The following is a 19,596-nucleotide window of genomic DNA, read 5'->3' as shown; positions in this document are numbered from 1 at the left end:
CTCATCGCAGCGCGTCTTTCGTGGTGGAGGAGCTTGCAAACGACCGACCTCCAACCTCACTCACCTTGATCAAAATCACACTCACCCGCCAACATGGGTATCAAGCGTGAGGGCTGTCTTTATAATTTCGGCTGTGGATATCTACTGACAAGTGCCAGACCTGTACCAGGTAATCTCCGAGAATGCCCCAGATGCGATCAAGACGGGCGAAATTAAAAATCATTTTGGCCGCAAAGTCGCAATTGTATGTTGATGCCCTTTTTTAAATGCCCTCCGTCTTTGAATTAGCGGCTAACCAGGAACCTCGGAGCTGTACAGGATGCGTATGTCCACCGAAGATTGCGAGACAGCTCCCAGAGCCGCATGTACTAACCCGCAACAGATCGATGAGCATCTACAGTTTCCTGATTGCCGTGCGCTCTGAAGGCCAGCAGCTGATGAGCGATTCCGGCGAGACAACATCACACTTGATGGGCATGTTCTACCGCACTCTGCGAATGGTCGACAATGGCATCAAGCCTCTGTACGTGTTTGACGGTGCTCCGCCGAAGCTGAAGTCCGGCGAGCTGGCGAAGCGTGGCGCGCGCAAGGCAGAAGCGCACGAGGCGCACGAGGAGGCCAAGGAAACGGGTACTGCAGAGGACATTGAGAAGTTCTCCCGTCGTACCGTGCGGGTCACTCGCGAGCACAATGCCGAGTGCAAGCAGCTCCTGAAGCTGATGGGTATTCCGTACATTGATGCCCCAACTGAGGCTGAGGCTCAGTGCGCGGTTCTGGCTCGCGCGGGTAAGGTCTACGCGGCTGCGTCTGAGGATATGGATACCCTGTGCTTCGAGGCACCGATTCTTCTGCGCCACTTGACATTCAGTGAGCAGCGGAAGGAGCCAATTCAGGAAATTCACCTGAGCAAGGCGCTCGAGGGACTCAACATGGATCGGAATCAGGTACGAAACTCTTGGCAAGGCGAATCAAGGTCTACTGGCTTACCACCGCGACACTACAGTTCATCGATCTCTGCATTCTCCTGGGCTGCGACTACCTCGAACCCATCCCCAAGGTGGGACCAAGCACCGCTCTGAACCTGATCCGCGAACACGGTAGCCTGGAGAAGGTCCTGGAATACATGAACAACGACCCAAAGAAAAAGTTTGTAGTCCCCGAGAGCTGGCCATACCAAGACGCGCGCGACCTGTTCGTCAACCCGGACGTGCGCGACGCGGATCACGAAGACTGCGATTTCAAGTGGGATGCCCCAGACGTGGACGGCCTGATTGCATTCCTAGTGACCGACAAGGGCTTCAACGAAGACCGTGTCCGCAACGGAGCCGCACGCCTGACAAAGAACCTCAAAAGCGCGCAGCAGTCGCGATTGGAAGGTTTCTTCAAGCCTATGGCACGCACGGACGAAGAGAAGGCCAGCCTGAAGCGGAAGCACGATTCGAAGCTGCAGGATCAAAAGAAGCGCAAGAAGGACGAAGCCAAGGCGAAGAAGGAGGCCAAGGCCAAGCCGCGTGCTGCAGGTTAAGTCTGTGACATGGCACGGTCAGCGCCGATAGGCTGATCACGTTCTTGTCACCCTTTCTTTTTCCACGCAGCTTGCACTGCTGTCGATCTTCCACGAATATGACGTTGGCGTTGCACGGCCTTTCCTTGTTTCGGACTCTTTGCATTTCCTGATCTTAGTCTCGGGGAGGTAGGGGGTGCAATCTTTTACGGAGCCGCCTTGCCTAAGGCACCTGGGCATGAACACTAGCATATCATACAACCAAAAATGAACTTTTCAAGAAATGAATGAATAGATACTGCTTTTCTTTCTCTACTTTTGCTTATTTGGAGAGGGCATTCGGTTCCACAGACCAAGGATCACTAGGCAAAAGACCGGTTGACGTGAGTCTTTCACTGATCCTCGGCGGAGTAGAGTTCAAAATGCATCAAATAGCTTCATTTCCTTTCATATCCACTAACCCGTATACCCCAGTTTAACTTGGGACACTATACAGGAAAGTTCGTTGTGATGATGGTGGAGCCAGTTTTTGAAGATTCTGTATAGATCATCCCGGCTAAGCGAGATACAACCCTGCCGAAGAACCGACAACCATTGATCTACGAACAGAGGATAATACGCTTCCAACATACAAAGTCAGTTTAATATAGTCAATGACTTGGCAATATTTAACTGGGTCAGAGGAATCAAATAACGTGAGGGGGCGTGGGATCAGTGTGTTGCGTGCCGGGTCTTTTGATTCGACGCAGCCGTATGTAGAACGATTCTGCCGTGATTGCAACTTTACAGCAGGGGTATTGGACTAGTTGGGTTGAAAGTGTTCATAATTCAAACTGAGCTGTTTTATTGCATAACTATTGTAATTCAATGTCTCTCGTAACCGTTCTCACCTGGGCGGGTGAACGTCTTGGTCGGGCCGATGCATGATCAACCGGCTAGTCGGACGCGCGTAGTGGACGTGCGGAGAAGTTGACAAGCTCAGCGGTTAGTGGAAAGAGTACCACGCTAGCTAGGTTTCTTATTGGCTACTGTTGCTGATCACGGGTCTTGATAAAAAAGAGCAATAACGCGACATTCGGAGGGGTCTCCGCAGAGGGAGATATATATTCATCTTGGAGAGGGGTTCACCCCAATTTGCCACCCGCCTCCAGTGACTTCCGGTAGACCGATGAGGCTTAAATTTTGAAGATAGATATTCAAAAGCAAGCTGAACTCACTAATAATGTCCTTGCGTAAATTTATATCACAATTTACCTACTACAGAGTGTTTATTCGGTGATCGCGTGTACAGGGCGACGACGATCACGGGTAGCGCAAACGGAAAAGCATCAAGTTAGGGTTCGCAAGACCAGGTGAACACGCCACTCCCCTGCCAACTTCCAACAATGACCACCGGAAAAGAGAGGACATCATCGAGTCACGACGAGAACCGTTCCATGGACCACCATGGACCACACTGGACCGAACAGCAACAGCCAATTGAGGCGCAGCGGGGGAACCCTTCGGCCAGTGCATGACAACACATGTCGCGCCTCGTGACTCTGCAGGTCCTAGGCACCACGCAAGGAGGAAGCTTCGAGATCGAATCTCCTATGGGAAGTATATTCTGCGTACCTTGATACTACATCTGCTAGGTAATTGAGGCACATATTTCCATCGCCGTGCGCAGCATCCTTGGGCGCGTAGATCTTTTCTTGTTTTTAGGGTTCCGCGCACCGAGAACAGGACGATCTGGATTCCATACCTCGTGCACGGGAGAGAGGCTGACAGAAAGGAGTAACGGGGGTGGATGATCCTCCGGTCTCGTTGGAATGTGTGTGTGCCATTACGAAGAACTAAGTCTGGGTGGTGGTCTGGGAGAAGAGAGAGCATCGGAGGGGATGCGCGATTTTCACCATCATCGAGGGGGGTTGCGCGTTGAAGCCAACAGTTTCAGAGACGGTGGGAAGAGTATATCCCAGTAGACTCCATTCTACGGTGCAAGATGAAGGCGCGGGAATGGAGGAATGCCCGCCGGCGGCCATTCTCCAGGTTGGTGTTTGAACGCGCGACATGGCGACTCGATGATAAGAGGAGCACTACAACAACCGAGTATAGAAGATATAATAGAGAAACTAAAACAATGAAATTAAGAACGAAAGTAGATAAGGTTAGAACAGAAAAGCGAAAAGAGAAAAGAAAGAAGGGAGGGGACTTCCTAAGACGGGGGTGATCTTGTGTCAACACCGGCGGCCTATAAATCACGGATGCCCCGCCGGCCCTTCCCACTCCCTTCCGCTCGCTGCTTCTTACCGTTTTCTACTCTCCTCCCAACTTCACTCTAATTTAGGGATTCATCTGCTTCATCCTAACTTGGAACCAATCTAAATCTCAATCCATCACCATGCCTCCCAAGAAAGCAACCAGCGCGTCCAAGAAGGCGGCGCCCGCTGCCCACGCCTCCTATCGCGGTATGTTTTGTCTGATCCTGAACCACCATCACATCGCGTAAAGATGAAATGGATATCGCCCGCGTCGCGAACGCTTGCTGATTCCATACATATAGATATGATCAAGGATGCTATTGTCAACGTGAGTAGATCACCGCCGACGCTCGGCTTGTTGTGATTCGGGTCGCGCGCCCGACCGTGTCACGTCCGGCCGTTGAGCATCGCCAACCACCACATCGACTGGGATCGTTTTCGTTCATTCCTGTTCATTGCTGACTTGCCTTTCTACCTGTAGCTGAAAGAGCGCAATGGTTCCAGGTATGTTTTTGTGGTTTTCCCTCGCCGTCGCCCGTTCGGATTGGGGCAACCCTGGTCGGCGCGTTGTTTTTGTCGCAACCAGATACTAACGTACCTTTCTCTTTTCAGCCGCCAGGCTATCAAGAAGTATGTCACGTCGAATAACAAGGTCACCTTCGCGTCCCAGAGCGCCTTCGACGCTCAGTTCAACAAGGCCATCAAGACCGGTGTTGAGAAGGGCGAGTTCACCCAGCCCAAGGGTAAGTTTTCCGTTTCCTAAGTTTTGCGCGCTTCAATACCTTTCGACTCTATGTGTTCTTGCTTCGTCGAAATTGCCATGGCATTCACGACTAGGACCATATCGTTGTCCTTGTTTTGTGATGGTTCGCTGACGCGTCGTGCTACAGGCCCCTCTGGACCCGTGAAGCTGGCCAAGAAGGACGCTGCTGTTAAGCCTGCCGCGAAGACCGTTGCTAAGCCCGCGGCCAAGTCAACCACCAAGACTGCCACCAAACCTGCTGCCGCTAAGGTATGTAATCGTCGCGATCTGTCATCGCTGCTCCTTACTCACAACCCTCATAGAAGGCTGCCCCCAAGACTGCCGCCGCCAAGAAGGCCGCTCCTAAGAAGACCGCTACCAAGGCTGCCCCCAAGAAGACTGCTGCTAAGAAGTCTGCTGCCAAGCCCAAGGCGAACTCTGGCAAGGCCCGCAAGACCTCCACTGTGGTAGGTTTCGTCCCAACCCTTCAATTGAATTGAGACTTATCCATTCTCCAGGCTCCCGCTATCATTGAGAAGCCCAAGGTTGTTGGCAAGACCAAGTCCGGCCGTGTCACCAAGACCACCGCTCCTCCGACGCCCAAGGCCGCCGCCAAGAAGCGGACCACCAAGAAGTAGAGGACTTTCGTCCTCTTTTCGACTCAATGTCGCTCTCCCATTTTACGTGCGCTCTTTCCGGGAGAGGCGTTGTCGGCCTCGTTTTTGTTCTCTTCCGCTGTAATTTCTTTCCTTCGACCCCGTGTGATCTGGCGGTATTGAACGGCTCTCTTTTGTTGTTTTATGGGATATCTTCGTTATGATGGCTTTGCTTTTTCTCGAAGGTCGAATATGGATGGCGTCCTGAGGTGGGTTCTTTCAATCGGGGAAATTGCTTTTGTGTTGGATGTTCTTCGCCTCGCGTTCTTGGGATTCGTTTGTTGCAATGGAGACTTCGACTTCTCTCTGGAATTGGAATCTCGTTCGATCCGACCTATCTACCACACCTTGTAGGCCGAGTGGGCATAATTCCATCTGTAGTCACTTTGTAATATGAATGCAATCAATTGAAATTGCACATAAACCCCCTTTGTATTTAGGCACCCAAGTTTACCGACTGTGGCGGTGCCTTTTTAAATACGAGAGCCACAATTCCGCAGACGATCGACGGCTGTTCTTGGCGGGTGTCGACTGTCGACTAGTTCTGATTTTGACAGTCTAGGTCTTGTGACTTTTAGTTTTCTCCAAGATCTGTTCTAGATGGAAAGGTTACATGGGAGACGGTCTTCGATGGGTGCCTTGATTGTTTACTGTCGTGGATCTGCAGGGTAGCGTCGTGGCAGTAGAGTCGATGGTGTATTTTATCCAGTTAGAGTAGCAATCAGTATATTGAGCAGAGCTTGTAAAATGTTCATAAAAGTCCCCAGGACGTTGAACGGTGTGGACCAATTTTATTTGAAAGGTAGATGAATATATCCAAAATGACCCGAGATAGGAGAAATGGCCGCACATGGCGTATGGGCCTTATCACCGTGGAGACTCGGGATGGCACATGATTTCATCGCTGTACGGGGGTGGAGCCGTTATTTTTGGAACGGATACGGGCCTCTCTGGGTAAAGGGGGAGACTCTCTCGACTTGAATGATAATAAGTTCAAGAAGTAGAAAGTATGCAGTGTAAGGAGTAGGGAGTAGGGTCCAAGTCGATATTAAGCGCAGATAGCGTTCGGTTTTCCCTGCTTGCGCCACGGTTTGGGTCAGGGACCGATGCCGCCATTGGATGGATAGCCACGAGGGATCGTGGAGTCATCCTGTAGGGAGTACATACGGGGACTCGGTGAAGGCAGAGACCGAGAGCGTAGGATCGAGGGAACTCTATACCACGTCACCGCGATCTCCTTGCACATGCACAGAACCCGGAGGAGGCAGACTTGGGCACGTTGACTAGGAGAGGCACTTTCACACCGAGTTGTCGGGGTCCGTGGGCTAGTGCACAATCTGCATAATGGAAGATTTCCAGTTTTTGCCTCCCGACTAGACTGGTATCATGTAGTCCAAGCGATGCCTGCGCAAGACATAATTGCCGACACCTTCGTTGTACATAGGGCAGGAGCTGAAGAGTGGAGTCGACAATACAGTAATTACAACACGCGGGTCCCTTCAGGTCTTTTACTCTCCCCGACAACCACCAACATTTCCCATCCCCTCTTTAATCTCGTCCGCTCTGCATAGCCTGTCTCTTTCTGTCTGTCTGCTTGAGCCACCCTCGGGCCGACCATGTTTCTCTGAGATCGAAAACTCTTCGCCCGTCCTGCCACGCCCTGGCTGGCCGTTCCGCCAAGCGAAACAGAGATCGCGAAAGAAGAGACTCGCATCCAAGACCCTTTAGCATCCCCTTCTTCTCCGTACCTACTGGAACACGGTCCGATTTACAACTTCACTGCCCGCCAATAAGGGCCATTGCCGTCACCTCGGGCTGCCGGCCGCCCACGCAGACCTCACGTCACCCACGTTTCCCTGGGAGTCGACAGAACCATGCCGTCCTTCTCCAACGACAGCTACCCCACGACCACGGCAACAGCAACGGCTACACATCCACGTTCGTTCGAAACCCCTCATCACAAGTCGCACGACAAGAACTCCGTCGGAAACACCTTCCTGTGGACAAACTGGCCCAACGGCAACGGCAACAGCAACAGCAACGGCGACGCCAATCACGACGCCGATCACGACGCTCACCAGAGTGACCGGCTGCTCACCAACCTAAAAAACGGAAGCGCATACTCTTTGAATGGCCCCCGATCGAGCGTTAGTTCTTATTCGCGCGACCTCCCGCACTCCAAGGACGGTAGCATGCACTCGCTAGGAAATGAGTCGGCTAAAGACACCCGGGACGGTGGTCGGCCGACCGCCATGCTGGACCGGAAGTCATCGGACGCTGGACCTGGAGCAGGCTCCGCGACAGCGTCCGTTTCTAGTCAACAGGTTAATGGTACGACCACCTTCAGCCAGCGGTCTGTCCAGGGGAAGCCGATGGCCAACGGGGATGGTCACCGTCCCTCCGCAGACGAGCTATCTGTTCCCGATCGGGCTGCCAGTCCCTCTATTTCGTTACTACAGATTCCACAACAGGACGACTCGGGCCGTCACTCCCCAGACCCGGATCGATTGGCCCCGAAACCCGGCCAGCATCGCTACTCATCCCCTCCCGCCCCCACGACCGATGTTATCTCAATGCCCGATTCCCAACCGTCCAGTGTTCGACACCGACACTCGCTACAGGTTCCAAGAACGCCCAGCATTCGACGGAATAGCCGAGATACAAGTGATGATATTGCGTACAGCAGTGGTCGACTCTCACCGACCCCCGGTGTTCCTCGGCGAACTTCATTCGGTCTGGTTCGACGCGGAACAAGGGCAAGCGCGCATGATGTGTCGCTGGACGAATCACTCGCTGATGATGATGCGGCACGGTGGGCGGAGGCAATCAAACAGAAGCGCGCATCGCGGCGACGGCGTGAGGAGGATGACGATGAGCGGGTTATCGTGGGCACCAAGGTCGATCAGAACCACGTTAACTATGTCACCGCATACAATATGTTGACTGGAATTCGCTTTACGGTGTCGCGAATCAACGCGAAGATGGACCGGGAACTCACACCGGCCGATTTTGAGGCCAAGCATAAGTTCTCGTTTGACATGTACGGCTGTCTCGATCCCCCAAATGTGTTGCTCACGGTTGGCTGACCTTAAACAGAACTGGCAACGAATTAATACCCTCCGCAAAATACGATTTCAAATTCAAGGACTACGCACCTTGGGTCTTCCGACACCTTCGCGCCAAGTTCCGACTCGATCCCGCCGATTACCTGATGTCCCTCACCAGCAAGTACATTCTGTCCGAACTGGGCTCACCTGGTAAGAGCGGTAGTTTCTTCTACTTCTCGCGCGACTACAAGTACATCATCAAGACGATCCACCACTCCGAGCATAAGCTTCTCCGAAAGATCCTGCCCGAATACTATCGACACGTCGAAAAGAACCCGAATACCTTGATCTCGCAGTTCTACGGACTACACCGAGTGAAGATGGCATACGGCCGGAAGATTCACTTCGTGGTGATGAACAACCTGTTCCCGCCTCACCGGGATATTCACCAGACATTCGACCTGAAGGGCTCAACAATCGGACGAGATTTGCAGGAGTCAGATCTCGAGAGGAACCCGCGGGCGACCATGAAGGATCTGAACTGGGTCCGGAGAGATCGTCACTTGCTGTGCGGTCCGATCAAACGAGATTGCTTCATCGAACAGCTGAAAAGAGATGTCGCGTTGCTCAAGAGGCTCAAAATCATGGATTATTCTCTCCTGGTTGGAATACACGATACAGAGCGCGGCAACGAAGAGAAATTGCGTGACAAGACTTTGCAGGTCTTCCAGCCGGGGAGTGATCGCGAGACCGAAGCGAGTCCGAATATGCTCATGCGCACCCCGTCCAAGCTAGAAAATGAGCGCAAGGCCAGGGAGCTTCGCATGTTGATCAAGCGCGAGAGACCTGTGCCTTTAGATAAAGCAACTGCCAAGATGCCGGATGAGATTCTCGACGAACGGAAGTACCACGTCTTCTACGCCGATGATGGTGGTTTCCGAGCTACTCACGAGAATGGGCAACCTGGAGAAGAGATCTACTACCTGGGTATAATCGATTGTCTGACTCACGTAAGTGGAACCCCCGACGGAGGTACAATGGATTTCACATCTAATGTTTTGCACAGTACGGAACGGTCAAGAAGATAGAGCACTTCTTCAAGGGCCTTTCGAACGATCGAACTCAGATTTCGCCCATACCGCCAGAGGGGTACGGTGACCGATTCATCAACTTCGTCAAAGGCATCACCATGTCAAAAGAAGAAGCTGAGCAACGACGTGAATCGAAGGCCTCCGTACGACCGTCGGGTGATAAGAGACGATCATCAAGATCCTCGTCTGTCGAAAGGACCATGCAGGCAGCCGAGAAGGAAGCGTCGAAGGATGTATCAATTACCCACCCTCGAACCCTCGCAACTGTGTGGGACCCTGCAGATGCCAGCGGCCCTGGCCCAACCTCGACCCTTCCAATTGTGGACGAGGCAGGTGAAGCCAGCAGCGTCGGAGGCCACAGTTCACACAGCCCGCAACCTCCCACCGACAAGGACCTTCCTCCTGTTCCCACCGATGCCCGCCCTCAACCCCCGAGCAAAGACACCGGCAAAGGCAAAGAGGTTGACCGTGGAGAGGCCCGACAGTGAGCTTGTCGAGGCCATAAAAGCCCGGTCTTTTCTGTCTTGTCGCGCGGTGACCGTCTCATGACTTTTGCCTTTGATTTCCGTCCTTGTATTCAGCGAGATATCCCTCTTGTTGCTTGATAGACCGCTTTTTTCCGTTTACATTTGCGTGGACCTACATCAGGAACCTCCTTTTCCCATTTGCTCCTCGTACTGCTCCCAGCGTTTCTGACAGATCCCGCCGATGTTCACGCGTGACGTTTATATTTGTGTTGTTGAGAGTCTCGTCTCGTCTCGTCTCCGTCTTCTCCATACCCACTAATCAACCATCCGGATGGCCCTTGCTATTTGCCGGGGGGAAACGACTTACCCCCAACTCAGCCAACTCTCTTTACCCGAGCACCACTGCTCACAGTCCCCGCGACAACTATACCAAACCCACTTTCGAAAACCCGACCCAACCCAAACCAACTCACGTTCTCTCTAAAGTCTCATCTCAAACACTGAACGCATTTCCTACGTCACGTCATCGCATCAGCCTCGCCATTCATTCAATCATTCAATCATTCAAGTCAATTCCAAGTCTATCAACACATCTCAGACGACATCAGAGGCTCTGCCTCCAATTTCCTTAAGCCTCGGGCTTGTCATTGATTTCTGTTTTCAGTTCTGTTGTTCTCTGCGCATCTCGCCATACCCTGTACCAATCACTATACCACTTGTTATTATCTTGATCGCGTCCTCGATATTGCCTAGATTCTGATTTGCAGATGCTCAGCGTGGTACATTGTTTTTCATTATTATTTTTTTAACTTTTCATTTGCCTTGAACTTTCAAACTCGAGTCGATATATAGATCATTGGTTATGTGATGGTAGAATGTGACTTCTTTTTTGTTCAATTCGGTTGTCGCGTGTATATTTGCTTTGCCTAGATTCGGTGCGTAGAACGGAATAGGGTAGGGAATGGACTTGCTCCTGGCCCTTGATTATCACCGGTCTTCCAGTGATTTAGTCTAGAAGTACTTGCAGATGTCAAGTCTACGAAAAATACTCAAGAAAGTAAATTAAAAAAGAGCCTTCACCCCGACTCGTCGATTTTATCACCACCTAAGCAGAAAACGCCGTCCCCCTCTGAGCAAAACATAAGAACTATGTAGAAAGAAACTCCTCGTCAAACGCCATCGACTTCTCGACCCGCATTGAGAACCCGACTATTAAGAAATAGCACAAGCATCGCATGCAAAAATCATAAGCTAGGACCCTACTCCGAGCGTCCCTGCGTGACCTTAGCGGCCTGAATAGCAGACATCTTCTGCAACCAGCCCTGAGTAGGCTGGGGCTTCTTAACGGTGCGGAGGTCATCGGTGGAGAATCCAGAGATGCGCATGTTGTAGTTACGCTCGAGAACGAGCTGGATATCGCGGATCTCGAGGGACGACGAGGGACGCAGCTTAGCCAGGCGACAGGCCTGGGTGATAACGTCGTCGATGAAGTCGTCTGCCATCTGGAGGATAAACTGTGAGGGTTGAGGTTAGTTGGGGCTCGTGGATGCTTTGTCTCTTACTAGTGGGACGTACCTCTTCTGCGTCGGGGGTCAGCATCTCGCCCTCACCGCCGCCGGTGACTTGGCGCACGAGGATATCGAGCATTTTCTTGCTGAGGACGTGTTGGCCCTCGCCTTCGAGGACGTAGCCGGGGTGTTTTTGGACGGCGGGCTGGCCCATCATGCCGACTGTTGGGTGGCTGGGACCACCTGAGAGGGAGGGGCGTGCAGCAGGCATCTGGACGGCTTCGGGGGTGGAGACGTTGAGGGTTTTGGGGATGGCCATGTTGATGTTGCGGGCCGAGGCGTCGGTGGATCGGTTGGAGAGGTAGCCTTGAGGGTGAGGTTGCTGATTACTTGCAGCCTGGTTGACAGCTTGCGATGGTGGCTGATTCTGGTTCGCGTTGTAGTTCTGCGCTGCCTGCTGCATCGCAGCTTGGTGTGACAGGGGACGCGGCGGGCCCTGCGCCTGGTTGTTTACCGGCGGGCCTGTTGGTGTGGGCGTGGATCCGTCGGCGTTAGGTGTCTGAGTGAATGTCACTTGTGCGCCTGGAGTGCCCTGCTGCGATGGCGGCTGGGGTCGCTGCCCTGGCTGTTGCGCGGGAGGCGCGGGCGTGGCGCTTGCCGATGATGTCGGCGCTTGACCTGGCTGGGATGTCGTGGGGGACATCGCAGTTTGCCCTGCCTGGTTGCGCGCTGCGTTTACAGCCGAGTTTATAGTGTGCGGTGCCGGAGTCGGCGCCTGGCCGGGCATCGCATTTGTCACATTTCCTGTCGGCGCCTGAGGAGCCTGAGGAGCCGCCGGAGCTGTCGACGCAGGTTGAGCTGCAGGTGCAGTCGTGCCCTGTACAGCTTGATTCATCTGAGGGTTCTGTTGCGATTGCATCTTGAAGCTCTCCTGCTGCTCCTTGAACTTGTTCAAGAAGTCGCTGCCCTCCCGGAACAGCTTCTCAGCCGCCAGTTGCCGGTTCTTGAACTCCTGGACTTCATCGTTGGGCATTTGGCCCTGGGCCTGGCGCTGGGAAAATTGCGAACGCAAATCCGCGATCCGTGCTCGTCCAACTTCCTGCTTCTGCAGCGCAATACCATATCGCAACCGGGCTTCGGGAATCCACGTCTGCACTTGCTCCTGGGTCACGTTCGGCGGCAGGTAGAAATTGAGCGAGCTGACCTTGGCCTGGATCTGCGGTAGCAGCTGGCTAAGATTCTGCGGATTATTGGATTGGATTCGTTGCACCGGCTGACCTGTCTGCTGCGCGACGGCGGCCTGGGCTTGCTGCTGCTGGAGAGCCTGCTGGCGGCTCTGCTGGAAAATCCGCATACCCTTCATCAAGTTCTGGGACAGCTGGGACAGCTTCATGTGTGCGGTCTGATAATCGTGGCTCTGAGGATCGCGGGTGTTGAGCGAATCCCAGAGAGAGCGCACGACATTGGTATGCTGCGCTTTCTGCTGGTCATTCAGGTGCGGCAACTTCTGGACCTGATCTGTGCGAATCAGATTGGAGTGCTGCTGCGGCTGCGCCATCGGCTGGCCAGCCTGGCCCTGGGACCCGTCCATCTTGCTGGTTATCGACGTTCGCCGCTCACAGAGGAATCGGCGTGAGGAACGGTGGGATTGGGTCCGCGACGGCGCTCGAATCGGTCTGAGGGAGGAAGGTGACGCTTTGAGTGTCCAGCGGTGACTCTTCGGTCGATACAATGATCCCTAGCCCTGGAGACGTGCAGGACTATAAAGGAGAGGCGTCCTGGAGGATGAGGCCGATGAGATGCAACTTTGGAGAGGAGGTCCGCGTCAGTCTTGGCGCCCGCCTTTCCGGAGCCATAACGCGCTGAATGCCCAGCAGATGGAAATGATCACCACTGACAATGCTAACGGATTTCTTTTAGCTCGAGCATTCATTAAAATTGTGCGCTTCTTTCTGAATTTTTTTTGTAGGGTTCTAGAAATGTTGGAAACGGAAAGAAACTATAGGGCGCCTCAAGTATACAGCGACGACCACCTCCATAGAAATAGCCGATACCAGATGGGATAAAAGCATGTACAACTAAAGAAGACATTTAGGATAATGCCCAGAAAGCCATATAACTAGGTAAAGGCCTCCAGAGCGCCCTTTCTGGGAAGATTTCAGGAGACATGAAAGTAAATAGTCAAAAAAGAGTTCGTCATTGGGTATGTGTAACGCTCATAGAACTCATCAAAAATCACTAAGTTTCGAATATATTCAAAGCATAGACTCAACCCATTAAACCGCCCAGGTCTCGCTCCATGCCAGTGACTCGCTCCTCCAAGGTGCGTTTCCTTTTCTCCAAGTCGTGAATTTCAGCCAATTCGCGCTCGATATCTTCATCTGTAACATCCAGGGTATCTGGCTGTGCCTCGGGTATAGGGGAAAAGTCATCCTCGTCATCATCGTACGAGCGTCGCATAGAGTCCAGTTCCGCCGTATTTGTAGCAACACGATCTTCCAGTTGAGCAATGGATTCGGCAATCATCTCGTGGCGATAGCGTAGACTGGCAATCTTTTCTTGTGCACCAGCAACGGGACTGATCCACAGTTAGCACAATGTCATGGACAACGCGGCGGTACAACTTACTAGACATTGCATAAAATCTCGGCTCCGTGGAGTAGAACCTCAACGTTAACTTCTCCACGCCCTCGGGAAGATGTGCCGGCGGACCGTTTGATCTCTTCCATCATGTCCGAGCCCAAGACTCGGGCCACGGCCGACTGATTGCGGTTGTTCCGGGCGGAGTATATTCGACTGGCCATTGACTCGGACTCGGACTCGGCGGAGAAGGTAGTTCCGCGTCTGGTGGCACGCTTTTGTGGCCCATGAGCCTTGGCAGATGGATCAACTTGGAACAGGGCTCGTTCATGGACCTCCGTATCTCTGATCAAGGCTGTAATATCGTGTGAGCCTAGCAACGCGTTTGTAAAGATGCGGGGTGGAGGGAATCTTCAGATGTACATATTAGCTTAGGGAAACAAAGCCATTAGGGCGGAAGACAAACGGGAGGTCGGCAATGGCATTTGAAGAGAGAGCAATTTGCTCCAGGTGCGACTCGAGAAGTGGCATGGTTGCGGTGCGATGTTGATGCAGCGGCGAACAATCCGCGGCTTTTGTTTGGGTTGAGGAGCTGCCGTGGCATGCCTCAGGCCGACAAGCCAGACAAGCCAGCAACAGCAGACTCAGAAGCTGAAGGTGCAGATCGGAGCTTCTTTTTTTCCTTTCCAATCGCCTCTTCTTCCCCCGAGTCTAATTTAAAGCCGATCACTTCGGCTCAAAAGCCTCGGAGAATCGCCGTTGCGCAATCACCCGTAAGCTCTGCCCCCCTGACTAAGCACTCAGGCGTCTTGTGCCCGTTCTTGTCTCTTGACATCACATCACCCATCCACTTCATCTATCCCGTCGTTCTGCCCATTTTCCCCATCGCTTTCTCGGGAATTGGCAACTTGGCACTCCCGGATTTTCCCTTTGCTTCTTGTCTCTGTTTCGTGCTCCTCATCGCCCTTCCCCCTAACTTCCTCTGAAGCTTGCTTAACTGCTCAGCTGAGCTCAACAGCTTGGGAAAGATGCCGGCCGAGAGGCGCTCTCTGCGATCAAACAACAAATCGGATACCTCTTCATCTGCTAACGGTGAAAAGGCTCGCTCGAACTCTCAGAGCTCGCCTTCTAAAGACAAGGCCGCGCCTACGACTCGCGCCGCCGCCAACAAGGCCAAGTCGGCTCCGGCAAAGAAAGGCGTCAAGGGCGCATCGAACGCTGGTATGGGTGAGGATGACCAGCACGTCAACGGGTCGAACAATGCGGAGAACGGTGTGAATGGTTCTGAGGATGTTGAGATGGGAGAGGATACGGCAGGTGCGCCTACATCCTCATTCAACACCAGTAAGGGACGGCATGGTGACGAGAAGATGACTGTTGTAGTGCCCCCGACCAAGGGTTCCAGATCATCCGGCAAGGCTGGCCAGGATAAGGAGGACGATGTGACGATGGAAGGTGCCGATGATGGCGATGCCGAGAAGACCGAGCCGGAGATCGACCCGGCCGTGAAGGCTGTTCAAGGTTGGTTGTTGCCTCTGTTTAAAAGCCTCTCCCGAGGTCATTTGGCTAATTGAGAACCCCCTCTACTCTCTCCGATGATAGACATCAAGACCAACTTCACCCTTCTCGATCGAGCCGTCGCTCACTTCGATCCCCGATTTACCCTACGTGTCCTGCGGTCGATATCGTCGATGCGGAAACACATCACCCCCGAGGTCCTCGCCGAAGTGATTACGGAAACATACTCGGCATCCAACTCGACAGCCACTTTCCTCTTAGAGGCTCTCGGTCAGGCTGGTGCTTTTGAGGATGCCACGTCGAACATGGAGGTTGATTCGGAGAAGAAGGCGGCCCCGAAGGAGGTGTTGCCCGAGGTGGATGCATACCTTTCTATCCTGGTTCAGATCTACCTCTTCGACCAGCGACAGATCCAGCAGGGTGCGGAGTTTTCGACCAACCTGATCGAGCGCCTTCGGGCTCTCAACCGTCGTACACTGGACTCTCTTGCCGCTCGCGTTTACTTCTACTACTCTCTGTTCTTCGAGCAGATTGCTCCTCTCCCTCCTTCGCCCGCGGCGACCGTTACCACTATCCGCCAGCCGCTCCTGGCTGCCCTGCGAACCGCTGTTCTCCGGAAAGACGTTGACACACAGGCTACCGTCATGACCCTGCTGCTCCGCAACTATCTGTCCACCTCCCACATCACGCAGGCGGATCTCTTGATCTCGCACAACCGATTCCCTGCCGCTGCTTCCAACAACCAGATTGCTCGGTACCTTTACTACCTCGGCCGCATCCGTGCCATCCAGCTCCAGTACACCGAAGCTCACAGCCATCTGATTGGTGCCACCCGCAAGTCGCCGACCAGCCACAGCGCTCGTGGATTTTACCAATCCTCCCACAAGCTGCTCGTGGTGGTTGAGCTGCTGATGGGTGATATACCGGACCGTGCGGTCTTCCGCCAGCCGGCCTTGGAGAAGGCTATGCATCCATACTTCCTGCTTGCACAGGCCGTCGGTGTCGGTGATCTGGATGGCTTCTTGAACATTGTCAACACCCACAGCGCGGCATTCCGCAAGGATGGTACCTATACACTCATCCTTCGCCTGCGGCAAAACGTGATCAAGACCGGCATCCGCATGATGTCTTTGTCTTACTCGCGCATCTCCCTGCGTGACATCTGTCTCCGCCTGGGTCTGGATAGCGAGGAATCGGCTGAGTACATTGTGGCCAAGGCCATCCGTGATGGCGTCATCGAGGCTACGCTCGATCACGAGAATGGATTCATGAAGAGCAAGGATGTGGGTGATATCTACGCCACAAGGGAACCCGGTGAGGCGTTCCACGAGCGCATTCGCGCCTGCTTGGCTCTCCACGACGAAAGTGTCAAGGTATGCTACTTATTCCAAACAAACTTGATTCGTCCGAGGCTCGTGCTGACAACTACTTCTACTAGGCCATGCGATTCCCAATGAACCAGCACCGCCTGGAGCTGAAGAGCGCCCAGGAGGCACGCGAGCGGGAGCGCGAGTTGGCCAAGGAGATTCAAGAAGGAGACATGGACGATGAGGATGCTGGAGGTGATTTCGATGCTATCTAAGATGATGGTGTCTCATCATTGATACAACAGTTTCTCTCCGCGCTGGCCCCAATGCATGGGCCCGTACGTTGTAGCGACCTTCTTCAACTTATGTGTTAATTGTGTGCGACGGGGATGTCGCTATTACTTTGCCGGATGTACCAAGAGGAGGAACGTGCGGACCAAGACGGCCGGCGCGATTTTCCATGTCTCTTATACTGGAATTATTTCGTTTTGCATTTGCTTTGTGTTGAGTAGTACAGTATACAGTGCCTAGGTGTTGTGTAGAGTATGAGGATAAACTGGATGGCACATGCTGTTCTTTCGGAACATGATCTTTTGCGTTGGACCATATTAGCGCTGATTTATTCCAAATACCAATTGTACTGTGTACAAAGGAGGTCGAGTTGAAGTATACCGGACACGCTTCGGGGCTCTTGCGTGGTCCGTGCCATCCCGAAAGCTCGAAATCTTCCGCCCGCAAGTTTTCTGGACCTACCTCTCCCGTTATCACCGTATCACCTCTGCATCTAGCATTGTCCCCGGCCAATCGAATTTCCATGATCTCCTCTTGATTCTCGCATCGAAATAATACAGCCCCTGAGCATGCGAGCTCGCACCCTCTCGGCCACCGGGCTGGCAATCACGCGAACCTCTTCAACCTCCGTGTGCACCCAATGCCTTCGTGACGACCTGCTTCTCTCCCATCTTTCTATTCAATCTCGCAAATACCATCCTACCCGCCGACGAGATGTCTCTCCATTCGGAGCTGCCGTGTCAGCCGCCCAGACCATCTTCAAGGGCATGCCGAAGGCACCTCCGGGCATCTCGGTCGATCCGCTGCGTATCGTCGGAAAGGAGCTGAAGTTTTTGAGCAAGAACATCCGGCAATTGTTGGGATCTGGCCACCCGGCGCTAGACAAGGTCGCCAAATACTATACTCGCAGCGAGGGCAAGCACATGCGGCCGTTGTTGGTCCTGCTCATGTCCCAGGCGACAGCCTTGGATCCCCGCAAGCAGCACAATCCCGCCAGCCCATCACCCGTCGATAACCCCCTCAGCTCGCCGTCAATACTTGATGACGCCAACCCAGACGTCAACCCTCTCGTGTCCCGATCCGCCGAGTCCAAGTACGACTTCTTAGGCGACGACAACATCCTGCCGTCGCAGCGCCGCCTGGCCGAGATCACTGAACTCATCCACACCGCATCCCTCCTGCACGACGATGTCATCGACAACGCGGTCACCCGTCGCGCTAGCAGCTCAGCGAATACGGCGTTTGGAAATAAGATGGCGGTTCTAGCTGGTGACTTCCTGCTGGGACGGGCTTCCGTGGCCCTGGCCCGTCTGCGTGACCCCGAGGTGACCGAGCTGATGGCGACGGTAATCGCCAACCTGGTGGAGGGCGAGTTTATGCAACTGAAGAACACTGCCCAGGATGAGACGAAGCCCAAGTATTCTGATGAGACCCTGAACTATTACCTGCAGAAGACCTACCTGAAGACTGCCAGTCTGATCAGCAAGTCCTGCCGCTCCGCAGCCGTGCTGGGTCGGAGTGCCCCCGAGGTGATCGAGGCTTCCTATGCCTACGGACGTAACCTGGGACTGGCCTTCCAGCTGGTGGACGACATGTTGGATTATACCGTCACCGAGGCCGAGCTGGGCAAGCCCGCCGGAGCTGATCTGGAGCTTGGCCTGGCCACCGCTCCTTTGTTGTTTGCCTGGAAGAGCAACCCCGAGCTTGGACCCCTGGTTGGCCGCAAGTTCCGTGAAGAAGGCGATGTGCAGCGGGTGAGTCTACACCCTCCAACCAATGTTCAATTCTGATACTAACCCAACTTCCAGGCCCGCGAGATCGTCTACCGCAGCGACGGAGTCGAGCAGACTCGCAATCTGGCGCAGGATTACGCCGACAAAGCGGTTGCAGCGATTAGCGACTTCCCGGACAGCGAGGCCAAGTCTGGTCTGATTGAGATGTGCGAGAAGACCATGAACCGGAGAAAGTAAGAGGAGTACCTGTACTAACTGTAAACATATATTTGCCTTTTATTGCTATCGCTCCCCTTCTCTGTTGGTATCCTTTCTTTTTGGGAAGTACATGTGTAACTTAGATATCTAGATGCGTGGTTTTTTAGACTTGGATACGGAATGACTTGATACCACGTCTCACATCTTTCGCCATTGCGCAACTCTTCACCTGTACTTGTAGATAACCTTGGAGGAGAGCGGGGGACTCCGCATTCATGACTCGCAATTCCGCAGCGTGTTCATAGCCAGTCAATGGTATCAAGCAGACTCAACTGAATCGGGCGAGGATCTGGCAGACCCGTGGAAGCCGCGGAATGACCGGTCTGCTACCAGGAATAATTGCCAGATACATCGTTGGATTTGAGGGCCAGCTCTGGAAATACTGTGAAGGTGATTGCCATTCATTCATAATACAGACTAGAGAACCTCGGCATGTTCTGCAAAGAACGGGGCCAAATCTAGTGCCAGGCAGCAATGTCCGTTGCGGGGCAGTTCCTTGGGCCTATAGTTTCTTCAACTGCAGAAATATACCATAGAAGATACCCAGGATGGCCTGTTTACGGTCATTTTGTAGATGAGAGTTCTGCAGACTCGCGGTTCCTGATAGTTGGTCGGATCCTGCGGGGTCGCCGTACTGTACCATGTTATATA

The 19,596-nt window shown here is 53.4% G+C and overlaps 7 protein-coding genes across 7 annotated transcripts; 5 read left to right on the top strand and 2 right to left on the bottom strand.

The window, feature by feature from the left end:
- Nucleotides 1-93: 93 nt before the first annotated feature.
- Nucleotides 94-1,525, top strand: fen1 (multifunctional nuclease RAD27; the record flags this gene model as incomplete). The annotated part of the gene is made up of 5 exons (XM_058454513.1): nucleotides 94-106; nucleotides 159-244; nucleotides 319-323; nucleotides 383-944; nucleotides 1,004-1,525. 5 exons carry the CDS (start codon nucleotides 94-96, stop codon nucleotides 1,523-1,525), a joined length of 1,188 nt encoding a protein of 395 aa, XP_058306762.1.
- Nucleotides 1,526-3,887: 2,362 nt separating this feature from the next.
- On the top strand, nucleotides 3,888-5,127 carry N7498_007450 (histone H1/H5 family protein; the record flags this gene model as incomplete). The annotated part of the gene is made up of 7 exons (XM_058454512.1): nucleotides 3,888-3,954; nucleotides 4,050-4,075; nucleotides 4,229-4,251; nucleotides 4,360-4,490; nucleotides 4,638-4,759; nucleotides 4,813-4,956; nucleotides 5,008-5,127. The coding sequence occupies 7 exons, from the start codon at nucleotides 3,888-3,890 to the stop codon at nucleotides 5,125-5,127; spliced, it is 633 nt and encodes a 210-aa protein (XP_058306761.1).
- A 1,892-nt stretch (nucleotides 5,128-7,019) lies between these two features.
- Nucleotides 7,020-9,771, top strand: N7498_007449 (1-phosphatidylinositol-4-phosphate 5-kinase; the record flags this gene model as incomplete). Its single annotated transcript, XM_058454511.1, has 3 exons — nucleotides 7,020-8,185; nucleotides 8,242-9,202; nucleotides 9,259-9,771. 3 exons carry the CDS (start codon nucleotides 7,020-7,022, stop codon nucleotides 9,769-9,771), a joined length of 2,640 nt encoding a protein of 879 aa, XP_058306760.1.
- Nucleotides 9,772-11,009: 1,238 nt separating this feature from the next.
- N7498_007448 (putative transcription initiation factor TFIID subunit 12) lies at nucleotides 11,010-12,849 on the bottom strand (the record flags this gene model as incomplete). The annotated part of the gene is made up of 2 exons (XM_058454510.1): nucleotides 11,010-11,264; nucleotides 11,326-12,849. The coding sequence occupies 2 exons, from the start codon at nucleotides 12,847-12,849 to the stop codon at nucleotides 11,010-11,012; spliced, it is 1,779 nt and encodes a 592-aa protein (XP_058306759.1).
- A 677-nt stretch (nucleotides 12,850-13,526) lies between these two features.
- On the bottom strand, nucleotides 13,527-14,449 carry N7498_007447 (uncharacterized protein; the record flags this gene model as incomplete). The annotated part of the gene is made up of 3 exons (XM_058454509.1): nucleotides 14,305-14,449; nucleotides 13,887-14,249; nucleotides 13,527-13,836 (listed from the first exon to the last, which is right to left on the bottom strand). Exons 1-3 carry the CDS (start codon nucleotides 14,367-14,369, stop codon nucleotides 13,527-13,529), a joined length of 738 nt encoding a protein of 245 aa, XP_058306758.1. The 5' UTR covers nucleotides 14,370-14,449.
- A 417-nt stretch (nucleotides 14,450-14,866) lies between these two features.
- Nucleotides 14,867-16,938, top strand: N7498_007446 (proteasome regulatory particle lid subunit RPN3; the record flags this gene model as incomplete). Its single annotated transcript, XM_058454508.1, has 3 exons — nucleotides 14,867-15,359; nucleotides 15,441-16,729; nucleotides 16,795-16,938. 3 exons carry the CDS (start codon nucleotides 14,867-14,869, stop codon nucleotides 16,936-16,938), a joined length of 1,926 nt encoding a protein of 641 aa, XP_058306757.1.
- Nucleotides 16,939-17,523: 585 nt separating this feature from the next.
- N7498_007445 (trans-hexaprenyltranstransferase) lies at nucleotides 17,524-18,924 on the top strand (the record flags this gene model as incomplete). Its single annotated transcript, XM_058454507.1, has 2 exons — nucleotides 17,524-18,708; nucleotides 18,763-18,924. The coding sequence occupies 2 exons, from the start codon at nucleotides 17,524-17,526 to the stop codon at nucleotides 18,922-18,924; spliced, it is 1,347 nt and encodes a 448-aa protein (XP_058306756.1).
- Between the last annotated feature and the right edge of the window lie 672 nt (nucleotides 18,925-19,596).

This window comes from Penicillium cinerascens, assembly GCF_028974065.1.
Source record: "Penicillium cinerascens strain IBT 15544 chromosome Unknown contig_9_segment0_segment0, whole genome shotgun sequence".
Classification (NCBI taxonomy): Eukaryota; Fungi; Ascomycota; class Eurotiomycetes; order Eurotiales; family Aspergillaceae; genus Penicillium; species Penicillium cinerascens.
This window is presented reverse-complemented; position numbering and strand designations above follow the sequence as displayed.